We start from the raw sequence: 25,939 nt of genomic DNA on the forward strand, positions 1-25,939 counted from the left end.
TGTCCATTCTCCCTGTGACCATGTTAGTGTATTCTCATCGTGCCCACATTTCTAGATTCTTTCCGAGGCCACATTTGTACATTCTCCTCGTGTCCATGTTAGTGCATTCTCCCCATGACCATATTTGTCTATTCTCTCCATGACCATGTTTCTGCATGCTCCCCGTGACCACATTTATTCATTCTCCTCTTCACCTCGTTAATAGATTGTCCCTGCAACCACGTTAATGCATTCTCCCGGTGACCACGTTTGTGCATTCTCCCCGTAGCCACGTTTGTGCATTCTCCCCATGGGCACATTTGTGCATTCTCCCTGTTGCCACGTTTCTGCATTCTCCCCGTTACCACATTTGTCCATTCTCCCCGTCACCATGTTAGTGCATTCTGTCCGTCATCACAGTCATTCAATCTCCCCGTGACCACATTAATGCATTCTGCCCGTAACCACGTTTCTGCATTCTCACTCTGACCACATTTATTCATTCACCCCGTCAGCGCGTTAATGCATTCTCCCCGTGACCACGTTTCTGCATTCTCCGCTTGACAATGTTTGTCCATTCTCCCCATGACCACGTTTCCAGATTCTCCCCGAGGCCACATTTGTACATTCTCCCCATGTCCACATTAGTGCATTCTCCCCATGTCCACATTAGTGCATTCTCCCCGTGGTCACGTTTGTGCATTCTCCCCATGACCCTGTTTCTGCATTCTCCCCGTGGTCACATTAGTGCATTCTCCCCATGGCCATGTTTGTCCATACACCCCGTGAGCACGTTTTTGCATTTTCCTTGTGACCATATTTGTACATTCTCGCCGTAGCCACTTTTGTGCATTCTCCACATGAACAAATTTGTCTATTCTCCCCGTCACCACAGTAGTCCAATCACCCCGTGACCACGTTTGTCCATTCTCCCCATGACTATGTTTGTGCATTCTCTCCGTAACCACATTTGTCCATTCTGCCCATGACCACATTACTGCATTCTCCCCATCACCACGTTCGTGCATTTTCCTCTTGACCACGTTACTGCATTCTCCCAGTGAGCACGTTAGTGCATTCTCCTTGTGACCATGTTTCTACATTCTCCCCGTGATCACATTTGTACATTTTCCCCATGGCCATGTTTGTGCATTCTCCCCGTGGCCACATTTGTGCATTCTCACTGTAACAACGTTCCTGCATTCTCCCTGTGATCAGGTTAGTGCATTCTCCACGTCACCACACTTGACTATTTTCCCCGTGATCACATTTGTATATTCTCCCCTTGACCATGTTTGGTCATTCTTCCCGTGTACACATTTGTCCATTCTCCCTGTCACATTAGTGCATTTTCCGCATGACCATGTTTGTCCATTCTCCCTGTGACCATGTTAGTGCAATCTCCCCGTGGCCACCTGAGTGCATTCACCCCTGACCAAATTTGTCCATTCTCCCTTTGACCATGTTTCTGCATTCTCCCTCTGACCACATTTATTCATTCACCCCGTCAGCACGTTAATGCATTCTCCCCGTGACCACGTTTCTGCATTCTCCGCTTGGCAATGTTTGTCTATTCTCCCCACACCCACATTTCTAGATTCTCCCAGAGGCCACATTTGTACGTTCTCCCTGTGTCCACGTTACTGCATTCTCCCCTTGACCACATTTGTCTATTCTCCCCATGGCCACGTTTGTTTATTCTCCCCATAACCATGTTTTTGCATTCCCCCGTGACCACATTTGTACCTTATCCCTGTCACCACATTAGTGCATTTTCCCCTTGACCACGTTTGTCCATTCTCCCCATGAAAACATTTGTCCATTCTCCCTGTCACCAGGTTAATGGATTCTTCCCGTGACAACGTTTGTCCATTGTCCCCGTCACCATGTTTGTGCATTCTCCCCGTGACCAAATTTCTGCAATCTCCCTGTGACCACATTTATTAATTCTCCCCATCACCATGTTAATGCATTCTCCATGTGACCATGTTATTGCATTCTCCCCTTGACCACATTTGTCCATTCTCCCCATGACCATATTTCTGTATTCTCCCTCTGACAACATTTATTCATTCTCCCTGTCACCACTTTAATGGATTGTCTCCGTGACCACGTTAATGCATTCACCCGTGATAACGTTAATGCATTCACCCGTGACCATGTTTGTGCATTTTCCCCGTAGCCACGTTTGTGCATTATCTCCATGACTATGTATCTGCATTTTCCACGTGATCAAGTTTGTGCATTCTCCCCGTGGCCTCGTTTGTGCATTCTCCCCGTGGCCATGATTGTGCATTCTTCCCGTTACAACGTTTGGCTATTCTCCCCGTGACCACATTTGTCTATTCTCCCCGTGGCCACGTTTGTCCAATCTCCCCGTGACCATGTTTGTGCGTTCTCCCTGTGGCTACATTTGTTCATTGTTTCTGTGACCACGTTTGTCCAATCTTTCCATGACCACATTTATTCATTCTCCCCGTGGCCACATTCGTGCATTCTTCCCATGGCTATGTTAGTGCATTCTCCCTGTCATCACATTCGTCAATTCTCCCAGTGAAAGCATTTGTCCATTCTCCCCGTCACCATGTTTCTGCATTCTCCCTGTGACCACATTTGTCCATTCCCCCCATGAACAAATTTGTCCATTCTCCCCGTCACCACAGTAGTCCAATCTCCCCGTGATCACGTTTGTCCATTCTCCCCATGACTACGTTTGTGCATTCTCCCCGTGACCACGTTTGTCCATTCTGCCTGTTACCACATTACTGCATCCTCCCCATCACCACATTCGTGCATTTTCCTCTTGACCACGTTACTGCATTCTCCCAGTGAGCACGTTAGTGCATTTTCCTCGTGATCGTGTTTCTGCATTCTCCCCGTGATCACATTTGTACATTTCCCCCTTGGCCATGTTTGTGCATTCTCCCCGTAGCAACGTTTGTGCATTCTCCCCGTGGTCAGGTTTATGCATGCTCCTTGTCACCACATTAATGCATTCTCCCTGTGAGCACATTTCTGCATTTTCCCTGTGACCACATTTGTACGTTGGAAACCATAGAAGCCATAGAAAAACTACAGCACAGAAACAGGCCTTCTGGCCCTTCTTGGCTGTGCCGAACTATTTTCTGCCTAGTCCCACTGACCTGCACACGGACCATATCCCTCCATACACCTGCCATCCATTTCCCTATCCAATTTATTCTTAGATGTTAAAAAAGAACCCGCATTTACCACCTCGTCTGGCAGCTCATTCCATACTCCCACCACTCTCTGTGTGAAGAAGCCCCCCCTAATGTTCCCTTTAAACTATTTCCCCCTCACCCTTAACCCATGTCCTCTGGTTTTTTTCTCCCCTTGCCTCAGTGGAAAAAGCCTACTTGCATTCACTTTATCTATACCCATCATAATATTATATACGCAAACAACAGAAATTCTGCAGATGCTGGAAATTCAAGCAACACACATAAAAGTTGCTGGTGAACGCAGCAGGCCAGGCAGCATCTCTAGGAAGAGGTGCAGTCGACGTTTCAGGCCGAGACCCTTCGTCAGGACCTATCAAATCTCCCCTCATTCTTCTACGCTCCAGGGAATAAAGTCCTAACCTATTCAACCTTTCTCTGTAACTGAGTTTCTCAAGTCCCGGCAAATCTTTGCAAACCTTCTCTGCACTCTTTCAACCTTATTAATATCCTTCCTGTAATTTGGTGACCAAAACTGAACACAGTACTCCTGATTCAGCATTATACAACCTCATCATAACATTCCAGCTCTTATACTCAATACTTTGATTAATAAAGGCTAATGTACCAAAAGCTCTCTTTACGACCATATGTACCTGTGACGCCACTTTTAGGGAATTTTATATCTGTATTCCCAGATCCTTCTGTTCTACTGCACTCCTCAGTGCCTTACCATTAACCCTGTATGTTCTAACTTGGTTTGTCCTTCCAAAGTGCAATACCTCACACTTGTCTGTATTAAACTGCATCTGCCATTTTTCAGCCCATTTTTCCAGCTGGTCCAAGTCCCTCTGCAGGCTCTGAAAACCTTCCTCACTGCCCACTACACCTCCAATCTTTGTATCATCAGCAAATTTGCTGATCCAATTTATCACATTATCATCCAGATCATTGATATTGATGACAAATAACAATGGACCTGGCACATTCTCGCCATAGCCACGTTTGTGCATTCTCCGCATGGCCACGTTAGTGCATTCTCCCCGTCACCACAGTAATCCAATCTCCCCGTGACCACATTTGTCCATTCTCCCCAAGACCACGTTTGTCCATTCTCCCTGTCACCACGTTAGTGCATTCTCCCTGTCACCACACTAGTCCAATCTCCCCGTGACCACCTTTGTCCATTCTCCCCGTAAACCATGTTTGTTCATTCTCCCCGTAACTACATCAGTGCATTCTCCCCGTTACCACATTTGTTCATTCTCCCCATCAGCATGTTAGTGCGTTCTCCCTGTCACCACAGTAGTCCAATCACCCTGTGAACATGTTCGTCCATTCTCCCCGTGGCCGCGTTCGTGCATTCTCCCCATGATCCCATTTCTGCACTCTCTCCGTGACCAGATTTATTCATTCTCCCCATCACCATGTTAATGCATTCTCCCTGTGTCCATGTTAATGCATTCTCCCCGTCACCACCATAGTGCATTTTCCTCTTGACCACGTTACTGCATTCTCTCCGTGAGCACGTTAGTGCATTCTCCCCGTGACCACATTTCTGCATTTTCCCGTGACCACATTTATACATTCTCCCCATGACCATGTTAATGTATTCTCCGTGTGGTCACGTTTGTCTATTCTCCCCGAGACTGCATTTCTGCATTCTCCCTGTGACCACATTTGTACGTTCTCCCCGTGTCCACGTTAGTACATTCTCCCCATGACCACATTTGTTTATTCTCCCCATAACCATGCTTTTGCATTCCCCCGTGACCACATTTGTTCCTTCTCCCCGTCACCACATTACTGCATTCTCCCCGTCACCACATTAGTGCATTCTCCCCGTGACCACCTTTGTCCATTTTCCCCGTGATCACGTTTCTGCATTCTCCCTGTGTACACGTTTTTTCCATTCTCCCCATGACCAAGTTTCTGCATTCTCTTCGTGACTAAGTTTCTGCATTCTCTTCGTGACCATGTTTCTGCATTCCCCCTGTGTCCACATTTATTCATTCTCCCTGTCACAAGGTTAATGCAATCTCCAGGTGACCACGTTATTGCATTCTCCAGGTGGCCACGTTTCTCCTTTCTGCCCGTGGCCATGTTTGTGCATCCTCCCCATAACCACGTTAGTGCATTCACCCCATCAGCACATTTGTCCATTTTCTCCGTGAAAACATTTGTCCATTCTCCTCGTCACCATGTTGGTGAATTCTCCCTATGACCACATTAGTGCATTCTCTCCTTGAGCACTATTCTGCATTCTCCTCATGACCATGTTTGTCCATTCTCCCCATCACCACATTAGTGCATTCTCCCCGTGGCCACGTTTGTCCTTTCTCCCCGTGACAACGTTTCTGCATTCTCCCCATGGCCACGTTTGTCCATTGTACCCATGACCACAATTGTCCATTGTCCCCGTGACCATATGAGTGCATTGTCTCTGTGACCATGTTTGTGCATTCTACCCGTGGTCACGTTATTGCCATTTCCCTGTGGCCACATTTGTCCGTTCTCCCCTTGACCTTGTTTCTGCATTCTCCCAGTGATCACATTTGTTCATTTTCCCCACCACCATGTTAATGTATTCTCCCTGTGACAACGTTTCTGCATTCTCCTTGTCACCACGTTTGTGCATTCTCCCTGTCACCATGTTAATGCATTTTCCTGGTGACAGCGTTAATGCACTCTTCCGGTGACCACATTTGTCTAAACTCTCCGTGACCATGTTTGTGCATTCTCCCCGTGACCACGTTTCTGCATTCTCCCAGTGATCACATTTGTTCAGTCTCCCCATCACCACGTTAGTGCATTCTCCACGTGACCACGTTAGTGCATTCTCCACGTGACCACGTTAGTGCATTCTCCCCGTGACCATGTTTGTCCATTCTCCCAGTCAGCACATTAATGCATTCTCCCCATGGCCACATTTGTCCTTTCTTCCCGTGAGCACGTTTCTCCATTCTGCCCGTGATCATGTTTATCCATTCTCCTTGTGACCACGTTTCTGCATTCTCTCTGTGACCAAGTCAGTGAATTTTCCCCATGGCCATGTTTGTTGATTCTCCATCTGATCACGTTTCTGTTTTCTTCCTGTGACCACGTTTCTACATTTTCCCTGTGATCTTGTTTGTGCTTTCTCCGCAAGACCACATTTGTCCATTCCTCCCATGACAAGTTTCTGCATTCTCACCATGACCACGTTTCTGCATTCTCCCCATGACCATGTTTCTGCATTCTCCCCATGACCACGTTTGTGCATTCCTCCCGTGACCATGTTTCTGCATTCTCCCCATGACCATGTTTCTGCATTCTCACCATGACCACGTTTCTGCATTCTCCCCATGACCACGATTGTGCATTCTCCCCGTGACCACATTTGTCCATTCCTCCCCGACCATGTTTCTGTATTCTCCCTGTGACCACATTTGTCCATTCTCCCTGTGACCACGTTTGTACATTCTCCCCGTCACCACATTAGTGCATTGCCCCCATCATGCTTGTCCATTCTGCCTGTGACCATATTTGTCCATTCTTCTCGTAATCACGTTTGTCCATTCTCCCCGTTGCTACATTTGTCCGTTGTCCCTGTGACCATGTTTGTCCATTCTCCCCATAACCACGTTTCTGCATTCTCCCAGTGATCACATTTGTTCATTCTCCCTGTCACCACGTTGGTGAATTCTCCCTATGACCACGTTAGTGCATTCTCTCCTTGAGCACTATTCTGCATTCTCCCCGTGACCATGTTTGTCCATTCTCCCCGTGACCACATTAGTGCATTCTCCCCGTGACCACGTTAGTGCATTCTCCCTGTGACCATGTTTGTCCTTTCTCCCCGTGGCCACATTTCTGCATTTTCCCCATGGCCACGTTTCTCCATTGTCCCCTTGACGACATTTCTCCATTCTGCCCGTGATCATGTTTGTCCATTGTACCAATGACTACGTTTGTCCATTCTACCCATGACCACATTTGTCCATTCTCCCCGTGACCACGTGAGTGCATTGTCTCTGTGACCATGTTTGTGCATTCTACCCGTGGTCACATTATTGCCATTTCCCCGTCGCCACGTTTGTCCATTCTCCCCTTGACCATGTTTCTGCATTCTCCCAGTGATCACATTTGTGCATTCTCCCCATCACCACGTTGGTGAATTCTCCCCGTGACCATGTTTTTCCATTCTCCCCGTCACCACATTAGTGCATTCTCCCCGTGACCAGGTTACTGCATTCTCCCTGTTACCATATTTGTCCATTCTCACCGTCACCACGTTAGCGCATTCTCCCCGTGGCCATGTTTGTCCTTTCTCCCCATAACCACGTCTCTGCATTCTCCCCATGACCATGTTAGTGCATTCTCCCCGTGACCACATTTGTCCATTCTCTCCTGACCACGTTACTGCATTCTCCCTGTGGCCATGTTTGTCCTTTCTCCCCATAACCATGTTTCTGCATTCTCCCCGTAACCACATTTGTACATTCTCCCCATAACCACGTTTCTGCATTCTCCCCGTGACCATGTTAGTGCATTCTCTCCGTGACCATGTTTGTGCATTCTACCCGTGGTCACATTATTGCCATTTCCCCGTGGCCACGTTTGTCCATTCTCCCCTTGACCATGTTTCTGTATTCTCCCAGTGATCACATTTGTTCATTCTCCCCATCACCATGTTGGTGAATTCTCCCTGTGACCACGTTTCTGCATTCTCCCTGTGAACATATTTGTGCATTCTTGCCATCACCACGTTGGTGCAATCTCCCTGTGACCACGTTAGTGCATTCTCCCCATGACCACATTTGTGCATTCTAGCCATGGTCAGGTTAGTGCTATCACCCAGTGGTCATGATTGTCCATTCTCCCTGTGACCACGTTCCTGCATTCGCCCTGTGACCGCGTTTGTTCATTCTCCCCGTGACCACATTGGTGAATTCTTCCTCTGACCACGTTAGTACATTCTCCTCTTGAGCACTATTCTGCATTCTCCATGTGGCCACATTTGTTCATTCTCCCCGTCACCACGTTACTGCATTCTCCCCATGACTACGTTAGTGCATTCTCCCCGTCACCACGTTAGTGCATTCTTCCTGTCACCACGTTTGCCCATTCTCTCCTGACCATTTTTGTCCATTCTCCCCGTGACCACGTTTGTCCATTCTACCCATGACCACATTTCTGCATTCTCCCCATTACCACGTTAATGCATTTTCCTGGTGACAGCGTTAATGCACTCTTCCCGTGACCACATTTGTCCATTCTCCCCATGAAAACATTTCTCCTTTCTCCCCGTCACCAGGTTAGTGCATTCTCCCCGTCACCACAATAACCAAATCACCCCGTGACCACGTTTGTGCATTATCTCCGTGACCATGTTTGTCCATTCTCCCCGTGACCATGTTTCTGCATTCTCCCCCTCACCACATTAGTGCATTCTCCCCATGGCCACGTTTGTCCATTCTCCCCGTGACCATGTTTCTGCATTCTCCCAGTGATCACTTTTGTTCATTCTCCCCGTCACCACGTTAGTGCATTCTCCCCTTGAGCACTATTCTGCATTCTCCCCGTGGCCACATTTGTTCATTCACCCCGTCACCACATTACTGCATTCTCCCCATGACTACATTAGTGCATTCTCCCCGTCACCACGTAACTGCATTCTCCCTGTCACCACATTTGTCCATTCTCTCCTGACCATGTTTGTCCATTCTCCCTGTTGCCACATTTGTGCATTCTCCCCATGACCACATTTCTGTATTCTCCCCGTGACCACATTTCTGCATTCTCCCCATGACCACATTTGTCCATTCTCCCCATGACCACATTTCTGCATTCTCCCCATGACCACATTTGTCCATTCTCCCCATAACCACGTTTCTGCATTCTCCCCGTGACCATGTTAGTGCATTATCCCCATGACCACATTTGTCCCTTCTCTCCTGACCACGTTACTGCACTCTCCCCATTACCATGTTTGTCCATTCCTGCCGCGACCACGTTAGTGCATTCATCCCGTCACCACATTAGTGCATTCTCCCCATGACCACATTTATTCATTTTCCCCACCGCCACATTAATGTATTCTCCCCGTGACAACATTTCCGCATTCTCCTTGTCACCATGTTTGTGCATTTTCCTCGTCACCATGTTAATGCATTTTCCTGGTGACAGCATTAATGCACTCTTCCGGTGACCACATTTGTCTAAACTCTCCGTGACCATGTTTGTGCATTCTCCCCGTGACCACGTTCTGCATTCTCCCCCTCACCACATTAGTGCATTCTCCCCATGACTACATTAGTGCATTCTCCCCGTCACCACGTTACTGCATTCTCCCTGTCACCACATTTGTCCATTCTCTCCTGACCATGTTTGTCCATTCTCCCTGTTGCCACATTTGTGCATTCTCCCCATGACCACATTTCTGTATTCTCCCCGTGACCACATTTCTGCATTCTCCCCATGACCACATTTGTCCATTCTCCCCATGACCACATTTCTGCATTCTCCCCATGACCACATTTGTCCATTCTCCCCATAACCACGTTTCTGCATTCTCCCCGTGACCATGTTAGTGCATTATCCCCATGACCACATTTGTCCCTTCTCTCCTGACCACGTTACTGCACTCTCCCCATTACCATGTTTGTCCATTCCTGCCGCGACCACGTTAGTGCATTCATCCCGTCACCACATTAGTGCATTCTCCCCATGACCACATTTATTCATTTTCCCCACCGCCACATTAATGTATTCTCCCCGTGACAACATTTCCGCATTCTCCTTGTCACCATGTTTGTGCATTTTCCTCGTCACCATGTTAATGCATTTTCCTGGTGACAGCATTAATGCACTCTTCCGGTGACCACATTTGTCTAAACTCTCCGTGACCATGTTTGTGCATTCTCCCCGTGACCACGTTCTGCATTCTCCCAGTGATCACATTTGTTCAGTCTCCCCGTCACCAAGTTAGCGCATTCTCCACGTGACCACGTTAGTGCATTCTCCCTGTGAGCATGTTTGTCCATTCTCCCCATCAGCACGTTAGTGCATTCTCCCCATGGCCACATTTGGCCTTTCTCCCTGTGAGCATGTTTCTCCATTCTGCCCGTGAGTCTGCAGGGAGACTTGGATAGATTGGAAGAATGGGCAGAGAAGTGGCAAATGAAGTACAATGTTGGAAAGTGTATGGTTATGCACTTTGGCAGAAAAAATAAACAGGCAGACTATTATTTAAATGGGGAAAGAATTCAAAGTTCTGAGATGCAGCAGGACTTGGGAGTCCTCGTAAAGTTAACCTCCAGGTTGAGTCAGTAGTGAAGAAGGTGAATGCAATGTTGGCATTCATTTCTAGAGGAATAGAGTATAGGAGCAGGGATGTGATGTTGAGGCTCTATAAGGCGCTGGTGAGACCTCACTTGGAGTACTGTGGGCAGTTTTGGTCTCCTTATTTAAGAAAGGATGTGCTGATGTTGGAGAGGGTACAGAGAAGATTCACTAGAATGATTCCGGGAATGAGAGCGTTAACATATGAGGAACGTTTGTCCGCTCTTGGACTGTATTCCTTGAAGTTTAGAAGAATGAGGGGAGACCTCATAGAAACATTTCGAATGTTAAAAGGCATGGACAGAGTGGATGTGGCAAAGTTGTTTCCCATGATGGGGGAGTCTAGTACGAGAGGGCATGACTTCAGGATTGAAGGGCGCCCTTTCAGAACAGAAATGTGAAGAAATATTTTTAGTCAGAGGGTGGTGAATCTATGGAATTTGTTGCCACGGGCAGCAGTGGAGGCCAAGTCATTGGGTGTATTTAAGGCAGAGATTGATAGGTATCTGAGTAGCCAGGGCATCAAAGGTTATGGTGAGAAGGCGGGGCAGTGGGACTAAATAGGATAAAATGGATCAGCTCATGATAAAATGGCGGAGCAGACTCGATGGGCCGAATGGCCTACTTCTGCTCCTTTGTCTTATGATCTTATGGTCTTATGGTCTCCCCATCACCACATTAGTGCATTCTCCCTGTGACCATGTTAGTGCATTCTCCCCGTGACCATATTTATGCATTCTACCCATGGCCACGTTATTTCCATCACTCCGTGGCCACGTTTGTCCATTCTCCCCGTGACCAGATTGTTCATTCTACCCTGACCACGTTAGTGCATTCTCCCCGTGACCACGTTGGTGCATTCTCCCTGTGACCATGTTAGTGCATTCTCCCCGTCAGCACATTAGTGCATTCTCCCCGTGGCCACATTTGTCCTTTCGCCCCGTGAGCACATTTCTCCATTCTGCCCGTGATCATGTTTAACCATTCTCCTTGTGACCATGTTTCTGCATTCTCTCTGTGACCAAGTCAGTGAATTTTCCCCATGGCCACGTTTGTTGATTCTCTGTCTGATCACGTTTCTGTTTTCTTCCTGTGAACAGGTTTCTACATTTTCCTTGTGGTCTTGTTTGTGCATTCTCCACATGACCACATTTCTTCATTCTCCCTGTGACCACGTTCGTGCTTTCTCCGCATGACCACATTTGTCCATTCCTCCCGTGACAAATTTCTGCATTCTCACCATGACCACGTTTCTGCATTCTCCCCGTGATCACGTTTCTGCATTCTCCCCATGACCACGTTTGTGCATTCTCCCCGTGACCACATTTATTCATTTTCCCCACCACCACATTAATGTATTCTCCCCGTGACAACGTTTCTGCATTCTCCTTGTCACCACATTTGTTCATTCTCCCCGTCACCACGTTGGTGCATTCTCCCTGTGACCACATTAGTGCATTCTCCCCTTGAGCACTATTTTGTATTCTCCCCTTGGCCACATTTGTTCAGTCTCCCCGTCAGCACGTTAGTGCATTCTCCCCGTGACCACGTTAGTGCATTCTCCCCATGACCATGTTTGTCCATTCTCCCCATGGCCACATTTGTCCTTTCTCCCCGTGAGCACATTTCTCCATTCTGCCCGTGATCATGTTTATCCATTCTCCTTGTGACCATGTGTCTGCAATCTATCTGTGACCAAGTCAGTGAATTTTCCCCATGGCCACATTTGTTGATTCTCCGTCTGATCACGTTTCCGTTTTCTTCCTGTGACCACGTTTCTACATTTTCCCTGTGATCTTGTTTGTGCATTTTCCACATGACCACATTTCTTCATTCTCCCCATGACCATGTTTGTGCTTTCACCACAAGACCACATTTGTCCATTCCTCCCGTGACAAGTTTCTGCATTCTCACCATGACCACGTTTCTGCATTCTCCCTGTGACCATGTTTCTGCATTCTCCCCATGACCACGTTTGTGCATTCCTCCCGTGACCATGTTTCTGGATTCTCTCCGTGACCACAATTGTGCATTCCCCCGTGACCACGTTTCTGCATTCTCCCCTTGACCATGTTAGTCCATTCCTCCCCTGACCATATTTCTGTATTCTCCCCGTGACCACATTTGTCCATTTTCCCTGTGACCACGTTTGTACATTCTCCCCGTCACCACTTTAGTGCATTGTCCCCATCACGTTTGTCCATTCTGCCAGTGACCATATTTGTCCATTCTTCTCATGATCTCGTTTGTCCATTCTCCCCGTTACTACATTTGTCCATTGTCCCTGTGACCATGTTCGTCCATTCTCCCCAGAACCACGTTTCTGTATTCTCCCAGTGATCACATTTGTTCATTCTCCCCGTGACCACATTTGTGCTTTCTCCCCGTGGCAGCATTAGTGCATTCTCCCCATGACCATATTTATCCATTCTCCCCTGACAACATTTCTGCATTGTCCTCATGACCACATTTATTCATTCTCCCCATGGCCACGTTTGTCCTTTCTCCCCGTGACCACATTCTGCATTCTCCCTGTGACCATGTTTGTACATTCTCCCTGTCACCACGTTAGTGCAATGTCCCTGTCACATTTGTCCATTCTCCCCATGACCATATTTGTCCATTCTTATGGTGATCATGTTTGTCCATTCCTCCCATGTCTACGTTTCTACGTTCTCCCCGTGACCACATTTGTCCATTCTCCCTGTGACCACATTTGTCCATTGTTCCTGTGACCATGTTTGTTCATTCTCTCCATGACCACGTTTCTGCATTCTCCCAGTGATCGTATTTGTTCATTCTGCCCGTCACCGCATTGGTGAATTCTCCCTGCGATCACATTAGTGCATTCTCCCCGTGACCACGTTAGTGCATTCTCCCTGTGACCACGTATTTCTTCCGAATGTTCTGCTTTCCTCCCATATCCCACAGACATACAGGCTTAGTGAAATGTGTGTCTGTGCCTGAAGCATGGCACTTCTTGCAAGCTGCCCAACACAATCCTTACTGATTTGATTTGCCAGAAATGACACATTTCACTAAATGTTTCAATGTTACATGTGACGAATGAATCTGATTTTTCGAAGAGGCTGTCAGACTAGTTGAATATTGTGAGCAGTTTTTATCTATTGGATAGCATCCAGAAGAGGTTCACCAGAATGAACCCAGGGATGAAAGAGTTAATGTATTCCTCTGGGCCTGTACTCACTGGAGTTTAAGAGAATGATGGAGCTGGGGGTTTGAATCTTACTGAAACCTATCTAATATTGAAAGACCTGAACAGAGTGGATACGGAAAGGGTATTCTCTATAACGGGGGTGTCTAAGATCAGAGGGCACAGCCTCAGAATTGAATGAATTTGTAATGTATTTAATATTTCCGTAATAATTGACTCGTATTGTTTGATTAAGCATTTTTTGTTGTTTACATAATTCATTCTGGGTTATCTGTAAGAAGAATGTGAATAGCATATGTCATTATGCCACCACGTCATATGTGTGTGCCTCACTAAGGAGGAGGTCGAAGTAGACAAGAATCCCTGGCTCTTGTGTTTTTCTTTGAAAACATAACAATGGTGCTGAGGAAGTTTTAAAAATGAACCTGAGATGACTACCTACCTGTTGAAGTGCAGCATATTTTTCTTCAGAGGGGGAGCGAGATGTTCGTGTTTACATAAGTGTAGCATATTTTCCTTCGGAAGGGAGGAGAGGCGTTTGAGCTAAAAAAAAAGGCAGAAAATAGACAAAAGGAACAAGCAACGAGTTTGTAATCAGTGAATACCAGTGATAATAAAAAAGCAGAAATGGCTAGTTACATTGGAACAACAGACATGTTTGATTGCACAACTGATAACTGGATGATATATACTGAGCAAATTGAGCAGTACTTTGAAGCAAATGAAATAGCTGATGAAAATGTGCCAGTGTTGCTGAGTGCAATGGGTAGAAAAGCATATGGTTTGCTTAAACATTTACCTGCTCCAACCAAACTGGCTGGAATGAGCTTTGCTGATATTGTGAATGTAATGCAGGAACATTATAACCAAAACCATTGTTGATTTAGGTTTCATAAGCAGAATGAAAAGGAAGAGTAGTCCATTTCAGGTTACGTGGCTAAATTGAAAAAATTGTCTGAGCATTGTCAGTTCAGTAATGCCGTTAATGGTGCACTGAGAGAGCATTCAGTTTGTGGAATCTTACAAGAAACCATCCAAAAATAGCTCCTAACTGACGCACAACTCGAATTTAAAGGACCATTTGAAATAGCTGTCTCAATGGAAACAGCAGGCAGAGATGCAATTGAGTTGCAGATAGGAATGAAAGTGAGTATGAACAAAATGAATATATAAACAAAAGATTATGGGCTCTGAGTAATGATAAGTGTGAATTCTTTAAACCAAGCATCACTTATTGTAGTCACACCATTGACTCACGAGAATTACACAAGTGTGCTCAAAAAATTCAAATAGTGGTGGATGCCCCAAGGCCAAACGATGTGTCACAGTTGTGGTATCTTTTAGGATTTGTCAATTCCTGCCAAACCTGGCTACTGTGCTCCACCCCTTGAACTCAGTACTGCAGATCGGGAAGAAACGGCAATGGACGAAGCAGTGTGAGGTAGCTTTCCAAAAGACAAAGGGAATGTAGACATCAGACACTGTACTCACATATTATGATCCACATCGTCCGATGAAGCTTGCCTGCAAAACCTTGGCTTCTGGTATGGGTGCAGTCATGTTATGTGTTACGAGTGTTGGAAGTGGATGCTTCATAGCCTTTGCATCACGTTCCTGTACCGCTGCTGAGAAAAATTATGCACAGATGGACAGAGAGACCTTGAGTCTGGTTTGGGGATTAAAATGTTTCAACCAGTGCTTGATTGGGAGAGGGTTTACTCTCGTTACTGATCATCAATTACCGGTGTCCATTTTCAATCCACAGAAGTGTGTTCCACTAACAGCAGCAGCATGAGTATAGAGATGTTTCTTGGAGGACACAATTACAAGATCAGATTCAAGAAGACACTAATCATGGAAGTACTGATAGATTGTCCCATTTACCCTTGGAAAAGGAAATACCTGAATCATTTACAAAAGAGGGAATATCCTCCCTAATGCAAATCACCAGTCTCCCTATTATGGCAGAGATGATCCAAAGGAAACCAGAATAGACCCCATACTGTCTCAGGTCTTCATGGCCACCAAAATTGGCTGGAATGTGCAGCAGAAACTCCAGTTTTTTCCCTATTTTTTACCAGCACTGGGAAGAACTTGCTTTATGGAGGTTGCTTTATATGGGGATTGAGATTTGTTGTACCATCCAAGCTGAGAGCTAAGGAGTTGGAGGACCTACATGTATCTAGGCATGGTGAGAATGAAAGCATTGACTCAAAGCTTTGTCTGGTGGCCTGGGATAGATCAGCAGATCAAGCAGCTCACCATGCACTGTTCAGGATGCCATCATGTCCAGAAAATGCCAAGAGCGGCACCCCTCCGTCCCTGGGAACAATTCTCTGTAATAGTGGCTGCAGCTGCAAAGTAGCCAGAGGTGTTCCCAATAGTCTCCACTACACCCTTGCACACTGCTGATGTGTTGAGAAGCCTCTTCTTAAGGACTGAGGTTCTAGACCACTTAGTGAAAATGGACCACAGTTTGTTGCGGAATAGTTTCAGTCACAACTGAACATGAATGGAATAAGACATATTACATGTGCACCACACCACCCAGCTATGAACAGCTTGGTGGAAAATTTTGTCTAGACTCGACACCTACAACCACCATGGAGGAGGACCCAGAAGCTGAGATTATTTTACAGCCATAAGTCTCACCTGCCAAGCAGAGTGACTCCCCTTGTTATCCTACAGGAGTAAGAAATTCTCAACTGTGATTGAATCTTTAAGCCTGAATGGGACAATTAGATGTTGTGGATGCCTATGCTGCAGTTGTGTTATATAGTTTACTGAGTATATCAAAGGACTAGAGAACAATATGTTGCATATTTGAGTTGAGATGCATTCTATATTGAGCTGGAGTTTATAGCTAGGCAGGGAGGAGTGTAATGTATTTAACAATTTGAGTAGTATTACAAATCTATTGTTTGACAAGTGTTCTTTGTTGTTTACATAATTCATTACGGATTATAAGTAATGACATTTGTCATAATGCCACCACGCATATGTGAGCGCCTCAGGACGAAGTAGACAAGAGTCCTGGGCTCCCATGTTTTTTCTTTTGATTAGTTTCTGGAGTTACAAAACATAACAGAACAGAGATGAGGAGGAATTCCTTCAGCTAGAGGGTGGAGAATCTGTGGAATGCATTGCCAGAGATGGCTGTGGAGGGCCAATTATTTGGATATATTTATATCAAAGGTTGATAGGTTCTTGATTAGTAATGTTGTCAAAGGTTACAGGAAGAACACAGGAGAATGGAGTTGAGAGAGATAATAAATCAGGCATGATGAAATAGTCGCATAGACTCGATGGGCTGAATGGCCTGTTCTGTTCTTATGTCTGAAGGCCAGCTTTTAATTTAACATGTAGCTTGTACTGAATTCAGTACAGAGTTTGCATGCTCTCCCATGACCGTGTGGGTTTCCTCTGGGTGCTCTGGATTCCTCCCACATTCCAAAGACATATGGTTAGGGTCAGTAAATTGTGGACGTGTTATGTTGGCAACAGAAGCATGGCGACACTTCCTGGTTGCGCCCTTTCTGACTTGATCTGATGCATATGACACATTTTGCTGTTGTTTCGAACTAGGAAACTGTGACCAATTTTTACACCCAGGGTGACAGTACTGTTGAGTGCTGTACCCTTGAGGATGCCATCTTTCTGATGTGAGATTTTAAACCGAGGTCTTGGCTCATTTTAGTATTTTCATACCTCATCCTTGTTGCTTTCTGAATCAGAATCAGGTTTATTATCACTGAGTGTATCTTTATGGTCTTCTGTTGCCGTAGCCTATCCACTTTAAGGTTTGACATGTTGTGCATTCAGATATTCTCTTCTGCACACCACTGTTGCAATGTGTGGTTAATTAAGATACTGTCACCTTTCTGTCAGCTTGAACCAGTCTGGCCATTCTCCTCTGACCTCTCTCATTTACAAGTTGTTTTCACACGCACAACTGCTTTTCACTGGGTGTTTTTTTGTTTATCGCACCATTCCCTGTAAACTCAAGAGCAGGGGTGGCCAACCTTTTACATTCCATGCATCAATTTTTTCACTCACGAGTTCAGATGCGCCATACAACTCTTGTACCCTCATTTAATTCTTGTAAAAATATGTTAATATAGAACTCGTGCATGAAGAAAATTGTACCTGAACTCGTGCGTGAAAAAGTTGACTCATGGAATGTAAAAGGTTGGCCACCCCTGCCCCAGAGACTGTTGTGCGTGAAAATCCCAGGAGATCAGCAGTTTCTGACATACTCAAACCACCCCATCTGGCACCAACAATCATTCCACAGTCAAAGTCACTGAGATCACATTTCTTCCCCATTGTGAGCAACAACTGCACCTCTTGTCCATGATTACATGCTTTTATGCGTAGAGTTGCTGTCACATGATTGGCTGATTAGATATTTACATTAACAGCAGGTGTATAGGTGTGTCTAATAAAGTGGCCACTGGGTGAACTGTATGTCATGGCATTTATCGTTTTGTGGCTGTGGTACAGTACAACATATAATTACTATAAGTTTCAGTAAATTAATAAATAGTGCTAAAGAAGAGGGAGATGGTTTTCAAGACGCTCGGAAATCTGATGGCAGAGCGATAGAAGGTTCACTCAACTTCACTCACCCATCTTTGAACTTTTCCCACACCCTATGAACTCATTTTCAAGGACTCTCCATCTCATGTTTTCGATATTTATTGCTTATTTATTTTTTTTTGGTATTTGCAGTTTATTGTCTTTTGCACATTTGTTTGTCTGCCTTCTTGGGGTGTGGTCTTTCGTTGATTCTGCTATGTTTTTTGGATTTACTGTGTGTGCCACAAGAAAATGTACTTCAGGGTCCTACTGTATATGGTGACGTACAAGAACTTTGAACTATGTTTTGACACATCAAAATATCAAAACATACAGTGAAATGAGTCATTTGCATCGACAACCAGCAGAGTGGGAAGATATTGTGGGGACAGCCCATATAGATTTGCCATGCTGCCCACAACTGACCCATACTTCTTATGGATATGGGAGGAAAGCCACACAGTCATGGAGAGAAAGTACAAACTCCTTACACACAGTGGCGAGAATTGAACCCCAGTTTTATGGGCTGGTGCTGTAAAGTGCCAAGGGTCCTGCTGAAGGGTCTTGGCCTGAAACGTCGAGTGTATTCTTTTCCATAGACGCAGCCTGGCCTGCATTTTGGGTGTGTTGCTTGGATTTCCAGCGTCTACAGATTTTCTCCTCTTTGTAGTATAACTGCAGAGCTAGGGTTGACTTTCCTTAGTATCCAGCCTGACGGCATGAGCATTAATTTCTCCAGCTTTCAGTAATTTCCCCCCCTCTCCCCTTTCTCTCTTCTTCAATCCCACATTCTGGTCTCTTACCTCTTCTCCTCACCTGCTTATCCCCTTCCCCTGATGCCCTCCTCATTTCCTTTCCTCTGTGGTACACTGTCCTCTCTTATCAGATTTCTCCTTCTCCAGCGCTTAATCTTTACCATCAATCATCTCTCAGCTTCTTAATTCTCCCCCCTACCCCCATCCACCAAGTTTCACCTATCACCTTTCACTTTGTTCTCCTTCCTCTCCCACCTCCTTCTTATTCTGGTATCTTCCCTTTCCTTCCAGCCCTGATAAATGTTCTTGGCCTGAAACATCAACTGTTTATTCCCCTTCATAGATGCTACCTGACCTGAATTCTTCCAGTACCTTGTGTGTGTTACTCTGCATTTCCAGCATTTGCAGAATCGCTTGCGTTCATGATTTAATCCTTGTAAAGACTGTGTCTCGACCTGTTTCTCCAGGGATACTGGCGTCAGATGAGACAGGCTCCTTGGGCTCTCAGGAACTACTCAGGATGGAGGGAATGAGTCTGCTCTCACGCATCATGTAAGTCAACATTGGCTAGCCACCGCTGGCCCCTCGACATGCCCTTCCAAAAGGCCAGCAGCCACCTGCCCCTCACATGCCCTTTCGAAAGGCCAGCAGCCGCCTGCCCCTCACATGCCCTGTTGAAAGGCCAGCAGCCGCCTGCCCCTCACATGCCCTTTTGAAAGGCCAACAGCCGCCTGCCCTTCGACATGCCCTTCTGAAAGGACAGCAGCTGCCTGCCCCCCGACATGCCCTTTCAAAAGGCCAGCAGCCACCTGCCCCTCACATGCCCTTTTGAAAGGCCAGCAGCCGCCTGCCCCTTGACATGCCCTTTTGAAAGGCCAACAGCCGCCTGCCCCTCGACATGCCCTTTTGAAAGGCCAGCAGCCGCCTGCCCCTTGACATGCCCTTTTGAAAGGCCAACAGCCGCCTGTCCCTCAACATGCCCTTTTGAAAGGACAGCAGCTGCCTGCCCCTTGACATGCCCTTTTGAAAGGACAGCAGTCGCCTGCCCCTCGACATGCCCTTCTGAAAGGACAGGAGCCGCCTGCCCCTCGACATGCCCTTCTGAAAGGACAGGAGCTGCCTACCCCTCGACATGCCCTTTTGAAAGGCCAACAGCCGCCTGCCCCTTGACATGCCCTTTTGAAAGGACAGCAGTCGCCTGCCCCTCAACATACCCTTCTGAAAGGACAGCAGCCGCCTGCCCCTCGAACATTCATACTGGGTTTAAGGTGTTGATGAGAAGTTTGTTTCTTTTCTTTCCGATATTTAAGAGACTCTTAAATAGGCATATGGATGATTTTTGATTTGCCTTGCATGTTGGTTGTTTGTCAGTCTTTGAGTCTTGAAAATAGAACATACATTACAGCCAGTACAGGCCCTTCAGCCCACAATGTGGTGCTGATTTTTTAACCTACTCTAAGATCAATCTAACCCTTCCCTCCCACAGAGTCCTCCGATTTTCTATCATCTATGTGTCGAAGGAAGGTTTCTTAAATGTTCCTAATGTACAGGTTAGCGTGGAAAGTTTTAAACTCAGCGGGCTCCATCATGGGCAATAGCCTCCCCGGCATTGAGGACATCTTCAAAAGGCGATGCCTCGAATCTGATGGTGAAGGGGAAGAAGCTGTTGCTGAAATGTTGTGTGGCTCTTCAAGGTCCTGTACCTCTTCCTTGATGGTAGCAATGAGAAGAAGGCACGCCCTGGGTGATGGAGTCCTTAATGATGGATGCTGCCTTTTTGAGGTATTGCCTTTCAAAGATGCCCTCGATGCTGGGAGGTTAGTACCCATTATGGAGCCTGCTATGTTTACAACTTTCTACAGCTTGTTCTGATCCTGTGCAGTGGCCCTTCCGTACCAGATGGTGATGCAACCATTTCATTTTTAAAATCTTTTTTATTAATTAATATTAAAGATCAACAAAAAACACATTAAGATAATCTAGTCAATATGTACAATAAAGAATTAAATTAGCAAATAACTAATTAACAAAGCTAAGCAATATATCAATAATAATAAGAAAAAATTAAAGTGTGAAGAATATTTTTTGAAAGAAAAAAAGAGAAAGAAAGATAAAAACTAAGATAACTAACTAAGATAACTAACTAAGATAAAAACCCCTACTAACTGAAAAAAACGGGGAAAAAAAACAAACCATTGGGAGCACAACCCTGGAGCTATACGTCACACAAGCTTCCGTAAAAGAAAAACATCAATCCGCTAACTCAAATCCATTTAAACAAAAATTGGAAGGAAACCATATTAATTAACTCAAATCAGATGATATTAGCGGGCAAAAGAACCCCACCTTTTCTCAAAATCAAATCGAGGATCAAAAGCTTGATTTCTGATTTCCTCCAAACTAAGACATAGCATCACCTGAGAGAACCATTGTATCAAAGGAGGAGCATCTTTCCATTTCAACAAAATAGCCCTTCTGGCCAATAATGTAACAAATGCAATTACATGTTGGTCTGATACAGAAATACCATGAATATATTGAGGGATGAACCAAACAAAACTGTCAATTTATTAGGTTGTAAATTAATTTTTAAAACTTTAGAAATTGTAGAAAAAATAGATTTCCAAAAATGTTTCAATACAGAACACGACCGAAACATGTGTAGCTGTCTCAGTTTTACATCTATCACACTGACTGTCAAAATTAGGAAACATCTAAAAGACAGTCTCTCCTTTGTCAAATAATAACGATGTACAATTTTAAATTGAATTAAAGCGTGATTGGCACAGATCGAAGAAGAGTAAACTAACTTCTAAATCCGCAACCAATCCTCAGTTATCAAGGTCATGTTAAGCTCTCTCTCCCAATCTTGCTTAATCTTAAGTGAAGGATAATTGTGCTGTTGTAACAATAAATTATAAATTTTCCCAATAAAACTTTTCACGAAAGGGTTCATTTTTAAATGATACAACCAGACAGAATGCTCTCCATGGTACATAGAGTCATAGAGAAATACAGCACAGGAACAGGACCTTTGGCCCATCTAGTCTGTACTGAACCATTTAAATTGACTAGTCCTGCACCCGAATCATAGCCATCCATATAATATAAGAAATAAAGTAGATGAGCTTGAGGCACAGTTGGAAATTGGTAAGTGTGATGTTGTGGGAATAACAGAGACATGGCTTCAAGTGGACAGGGCCTGGGAAATGAATAATCAAGGGTATACGTCCTATCGAAAGGACAGACTGATGGGCAGAGGGGGTGAGGTGGCTCTGTTGGTGAGGAATGATATTCAGTCCCTTGCGAGGGGGGACATAGAATCAGGAGACGTAGAGTCAGTATGGATAGAACTGAGAAATTCTAAGGGTAGAAAGACCCTTATGGGAGTTATCTACAGGCCCCCAAACAGTAGTCTGGATGTAGGGTGTAAGTTGAATCAAGAGTTAAAATTGGCATGTCGCAAAGGTAATGCTGCAGTTGTTATGGAGGATTTCAACATGCAGGTAGACTGGAGGAATCAGGTTGGTGCTGGGCCCCAAGAAAGGGAGTTTGTGGAGTCCCTCCGAGATGGATTCTTAGAACAGCTTGTACTGGAGCCTACCAGAGAGAACGTAATTCTAGATTTAGTGTTGTGCAGTGAACCGGATTTGATCAGGGACCTCGAGGTAAAGGAGCCATTAGGAGGTAGTGACTATAATATGATCAGTTTTAATCTACAATTTGAGAGGGAGAAGGGAAACTCGGAAGTGTCAGTATTACAGTTGAACAAAGGGAACTATGGTGCTATGAGGGAGGAGCTGGCCAAAGTTCAATGGAATAATACCCTAGCAGGGATGACAGTGGAACAGCAATGGCAAGTGTTTCTGGGAATAATGCAGAAGGTGCAGGATCAGTTCGTTCCAAAGAGGAAGAAAGATCCTAAGGGGAGTAAGGGGAAGCCGTGGCTGACAAGGGAAGTAATGGACAGCATAAAAATAAAAGAGAAGAAGTATAACATAGCAAAGATGAGTGGGAAGCCGGAGGATTGGGAATCTTTTAAAGAGCAACAGAAGGTAACTAAAAAGGCAATACACGGAGAAAAAATGTGGTACGAAGGTAGACTGGCCAAGAATATAAAGGAGGATAGTAAAAGCTTCTTTAGGTATGTGAAAAGGAAAAAAATAGTTAAGACCAAAATTGGGCCCTTGAAGACAGAAGCGGGTGAATTTATTATGGGGAACAAGGAAATGGCAGACGAGTTGAACAGGTACTTTGGATCTGTCTTCACTCGGGAAGACACAATCAATCTCCCAGATGTAATAGTGGCCAAAAGACCTAGGGTAATGGATTAATTGAAGGAAATTTATATTAGGCAGGAAATGGTGTTGGATAGGCTGTTGGGTCTGAAGGCTGATAAGTCCCCGGGACCTGATGGTCTGCATCCCAGGGTACTTAAGGAGGTGGCTTTAGAAATCGTGGACGCATTGGTAATCATTTTCCAATGCTCTATAGATTCAGGATCAGTTCCTGTGGATTGGAGGGTGGCTAATGTTGTCCCTCTCTTCAAGAAGGGAGGAAGAGAGAAAACAGGGAATTATAGACCGGTTAGCCTGACGTTGGTGGTGGGAAAGATGCTGGAGTCAATTATAAAAAATGAAATTACGACACGACTGGATAGTAGTAACAGGATTGGTCCGAGTCAGCATGGATTTACGAAGGGGAAATCGTGCTTGACTAATCTTCTGGAATTTCTTGAGGATGTAACTATGAAAGTGGACAAGGGAGAGCCAGTGGATGTAGTGTACCTGGACTTTCAGAAAGCCTTTGATAAAGTCCTACATAGGAGATTAGTGGGCAAAATTAGGGCACATGGTATTGGGGGCAGAGTACTGACATGGATTGAAAATTGGCTGGCTGACAGAAAACAAAGAGTAGCGATTAACGGGTCCCTTTTGGAATGGCAGGCGATGACCAGTGGGGTACCTCAGGGTTCAGTGCTGGGACCGCAGCTGTTTACAATATATATTAATGATTTAGATGAGGGAATTAAAAGTAACATTAGCAAATTTGCCGATGACACAAAGCTGGGAGGCAGTGTGAAATGTGAGGGGGATGTTATGAGAATGCAGGGTGACTTGGACGGGCTGGGTGAGTGGGCAGATGCAGTTTAATGTGGATAAATGTGAGGTTATCCACTTTGGTGATAAGAACGGGAAGGCAGATTATTATCTAAATGGAGTCAAGTTAGGAAAAGGGGAAGCACAACGAGATCTAGGTGTTCTTGTGCATCAGTCACTGAAAGCAAGCATGCAAGTACAGCAGGCAGTGAAAAAAGCTAATGACATGCTGACCTTCATAACAAGGGGAATTGAGTATAAGAGCAAAGAGGTCCTTCTGCAGCTGTACAGGGCCCTGGTGAGACCACGCCTGGAGTACTGTGTGCAGTTTTGGTCTCCAAATTTGAGGAAGGACATTCTTGCTATTGAGGGAGTGTAGCGTAGGTTCACAAGGTTAATTCCTGGGATGACGGGACTGTCATATGTCGAAAGATTGGAGCGACTGGGCTTGTATACTCTGGAATTTAGAAGGCTGAGAGAGGAGAGAGGATCTTATTGAAACATATAAGATTATTAAAGGATTGGACACGCTGCAGGCAGGAAGCATGTTCCCGCTGATGGGTGAGTCCAGAACCAGGGGCCACAGTTTAAAAATTAGGGGTAGGCCATTTAGAACGAAGTTGAGGAAAAACTTTTTCACCCAGAGAGTGGTGGATATATGGAATGCTCTGCCCCAGAAGGCTGTGGAGGCCAAGTCTCTGGATGCTTTTAAGAGAGAGATGGATAGAGCTCTGAAGGATAGCGGAATCAAAGGTTATGGGGATAAGGCAAGAACTGGATACTGATAGTGGATGATCAGCCATGATCACGGTGAATGGCGGTGCTGGCTCAAAGGGCCGAATGGCCTACTCCTGCACCTATTGTCTATTGTCTATTATCCCAGCTACCCATGTACCTAGCGAAAATTCCTTCAGACACTGAAATTGAGCTCGCATGCACCACTTGCATTGGGAACTTGTTCCACACTCTCACGATCCTCTGAGTGAAGAAGGTACTCCTCATGTTCCCCTTAAACTTTTCACCCTTAACCCATGACCTCTGATTGTAGTCCCTCCTAGCCTCAGTGGATGCAGCCTACCTGCGTTTACCCATCTGCACCCCCCCCCATAATTTTCCATACCTCTATCAAATCTCCCCTCAGTCTTCGAGATTCCACAGAATAAAATCTTAACCTATTCAATCTTTCATTATAACTCAGGTCCTCCAGACCTGGCAACATTCTTGTAGATTTTTTCTGTACTCTTTCAGTCTTACTTACATCTTTCCAGTAGGTGGGTGACCAAAACTGCACAAAATATTCCAAATTAGGCATCACCAATGTCTCATACAATTTCACCATAATATTCCATCCCCTGTCCTCAGTACTTTGATTTCTGAAGGCCAGTGTGCCAAAAACTTTCTTTATGACCCTATTTACCTGTGACACCACTTTCAATCAATTATGGACCTATAGTCCCAGATGCCTTTATTCTACTGCACTCCTTAGTGTCTTACCATTCACTGTGTAAGAGCTTCCAAACTGTATCACCTCACACTTGTCTGCATTAAATTCCATCTGCCATTTTCCAGGTGATCCGGATTCCGCTGCAAGCTCTGATAGTCTTCCTTGCTGTCCACTACACCCCCAATCTTGGCGTTTTCTGCGAATTTAATGATCTGATTAATCACTTTATCATCCAGATCATCTTGAATGCCAAGCAACTGAACCTTCTTGACCAACCTCCAATGCAGGACTTTATCAACTGCCTTGCTAAAATCCATGTAGACAACATCCACTGCCTTGCCTTCATCAACTTTTCTGGTAACTTCCTTGAAAAACTCTTTAAGTTTTGGTTAGACATGGCCTAACAT

At 45.3% G+C, this 25,939-nt stretch overlaps 1 protein-coding gene across 2 annotated transcripts in view; it reads left to right on the forward strand.

Moving 5' to 3' along the window:
- The window catches only part of cacna1sa (calcium channel, voltage-dependent, L type, alpha 1S subunit, a), a 469,610-nt gene that overhangs the window by 113,574 nt on the left and 330,097 nt on the right, over window positions 1-25,939 (forward strand). For both annotated transcript variants that reach the window (XM_063065671.1, XM_063065672.1), the window contains exon 9: window positions 19,457-19,541. In XM_063065671.1, coding sequence (XP_062921741.1) covers window positions 19,457-19,541 — 85 coding nt within the window. The remainder of the gene's footprint in view (window positions 1-19,456; window positions 19,542-25,939) is intronic.

Source organism: Mobula hypostoma, chromosome 13, assembly GCF_963921235.1.
Source record: "Mobula hypostoma chromosome 13, sMobHyp1.1, whole genome shotgun sequence".
Lineage (NCBI taxonomy): Eukaryota > Metazoa > Chordata > Chondrichthyes > Myliobatiformes > Myliobatidae > Mobula > Mobula hypostoma.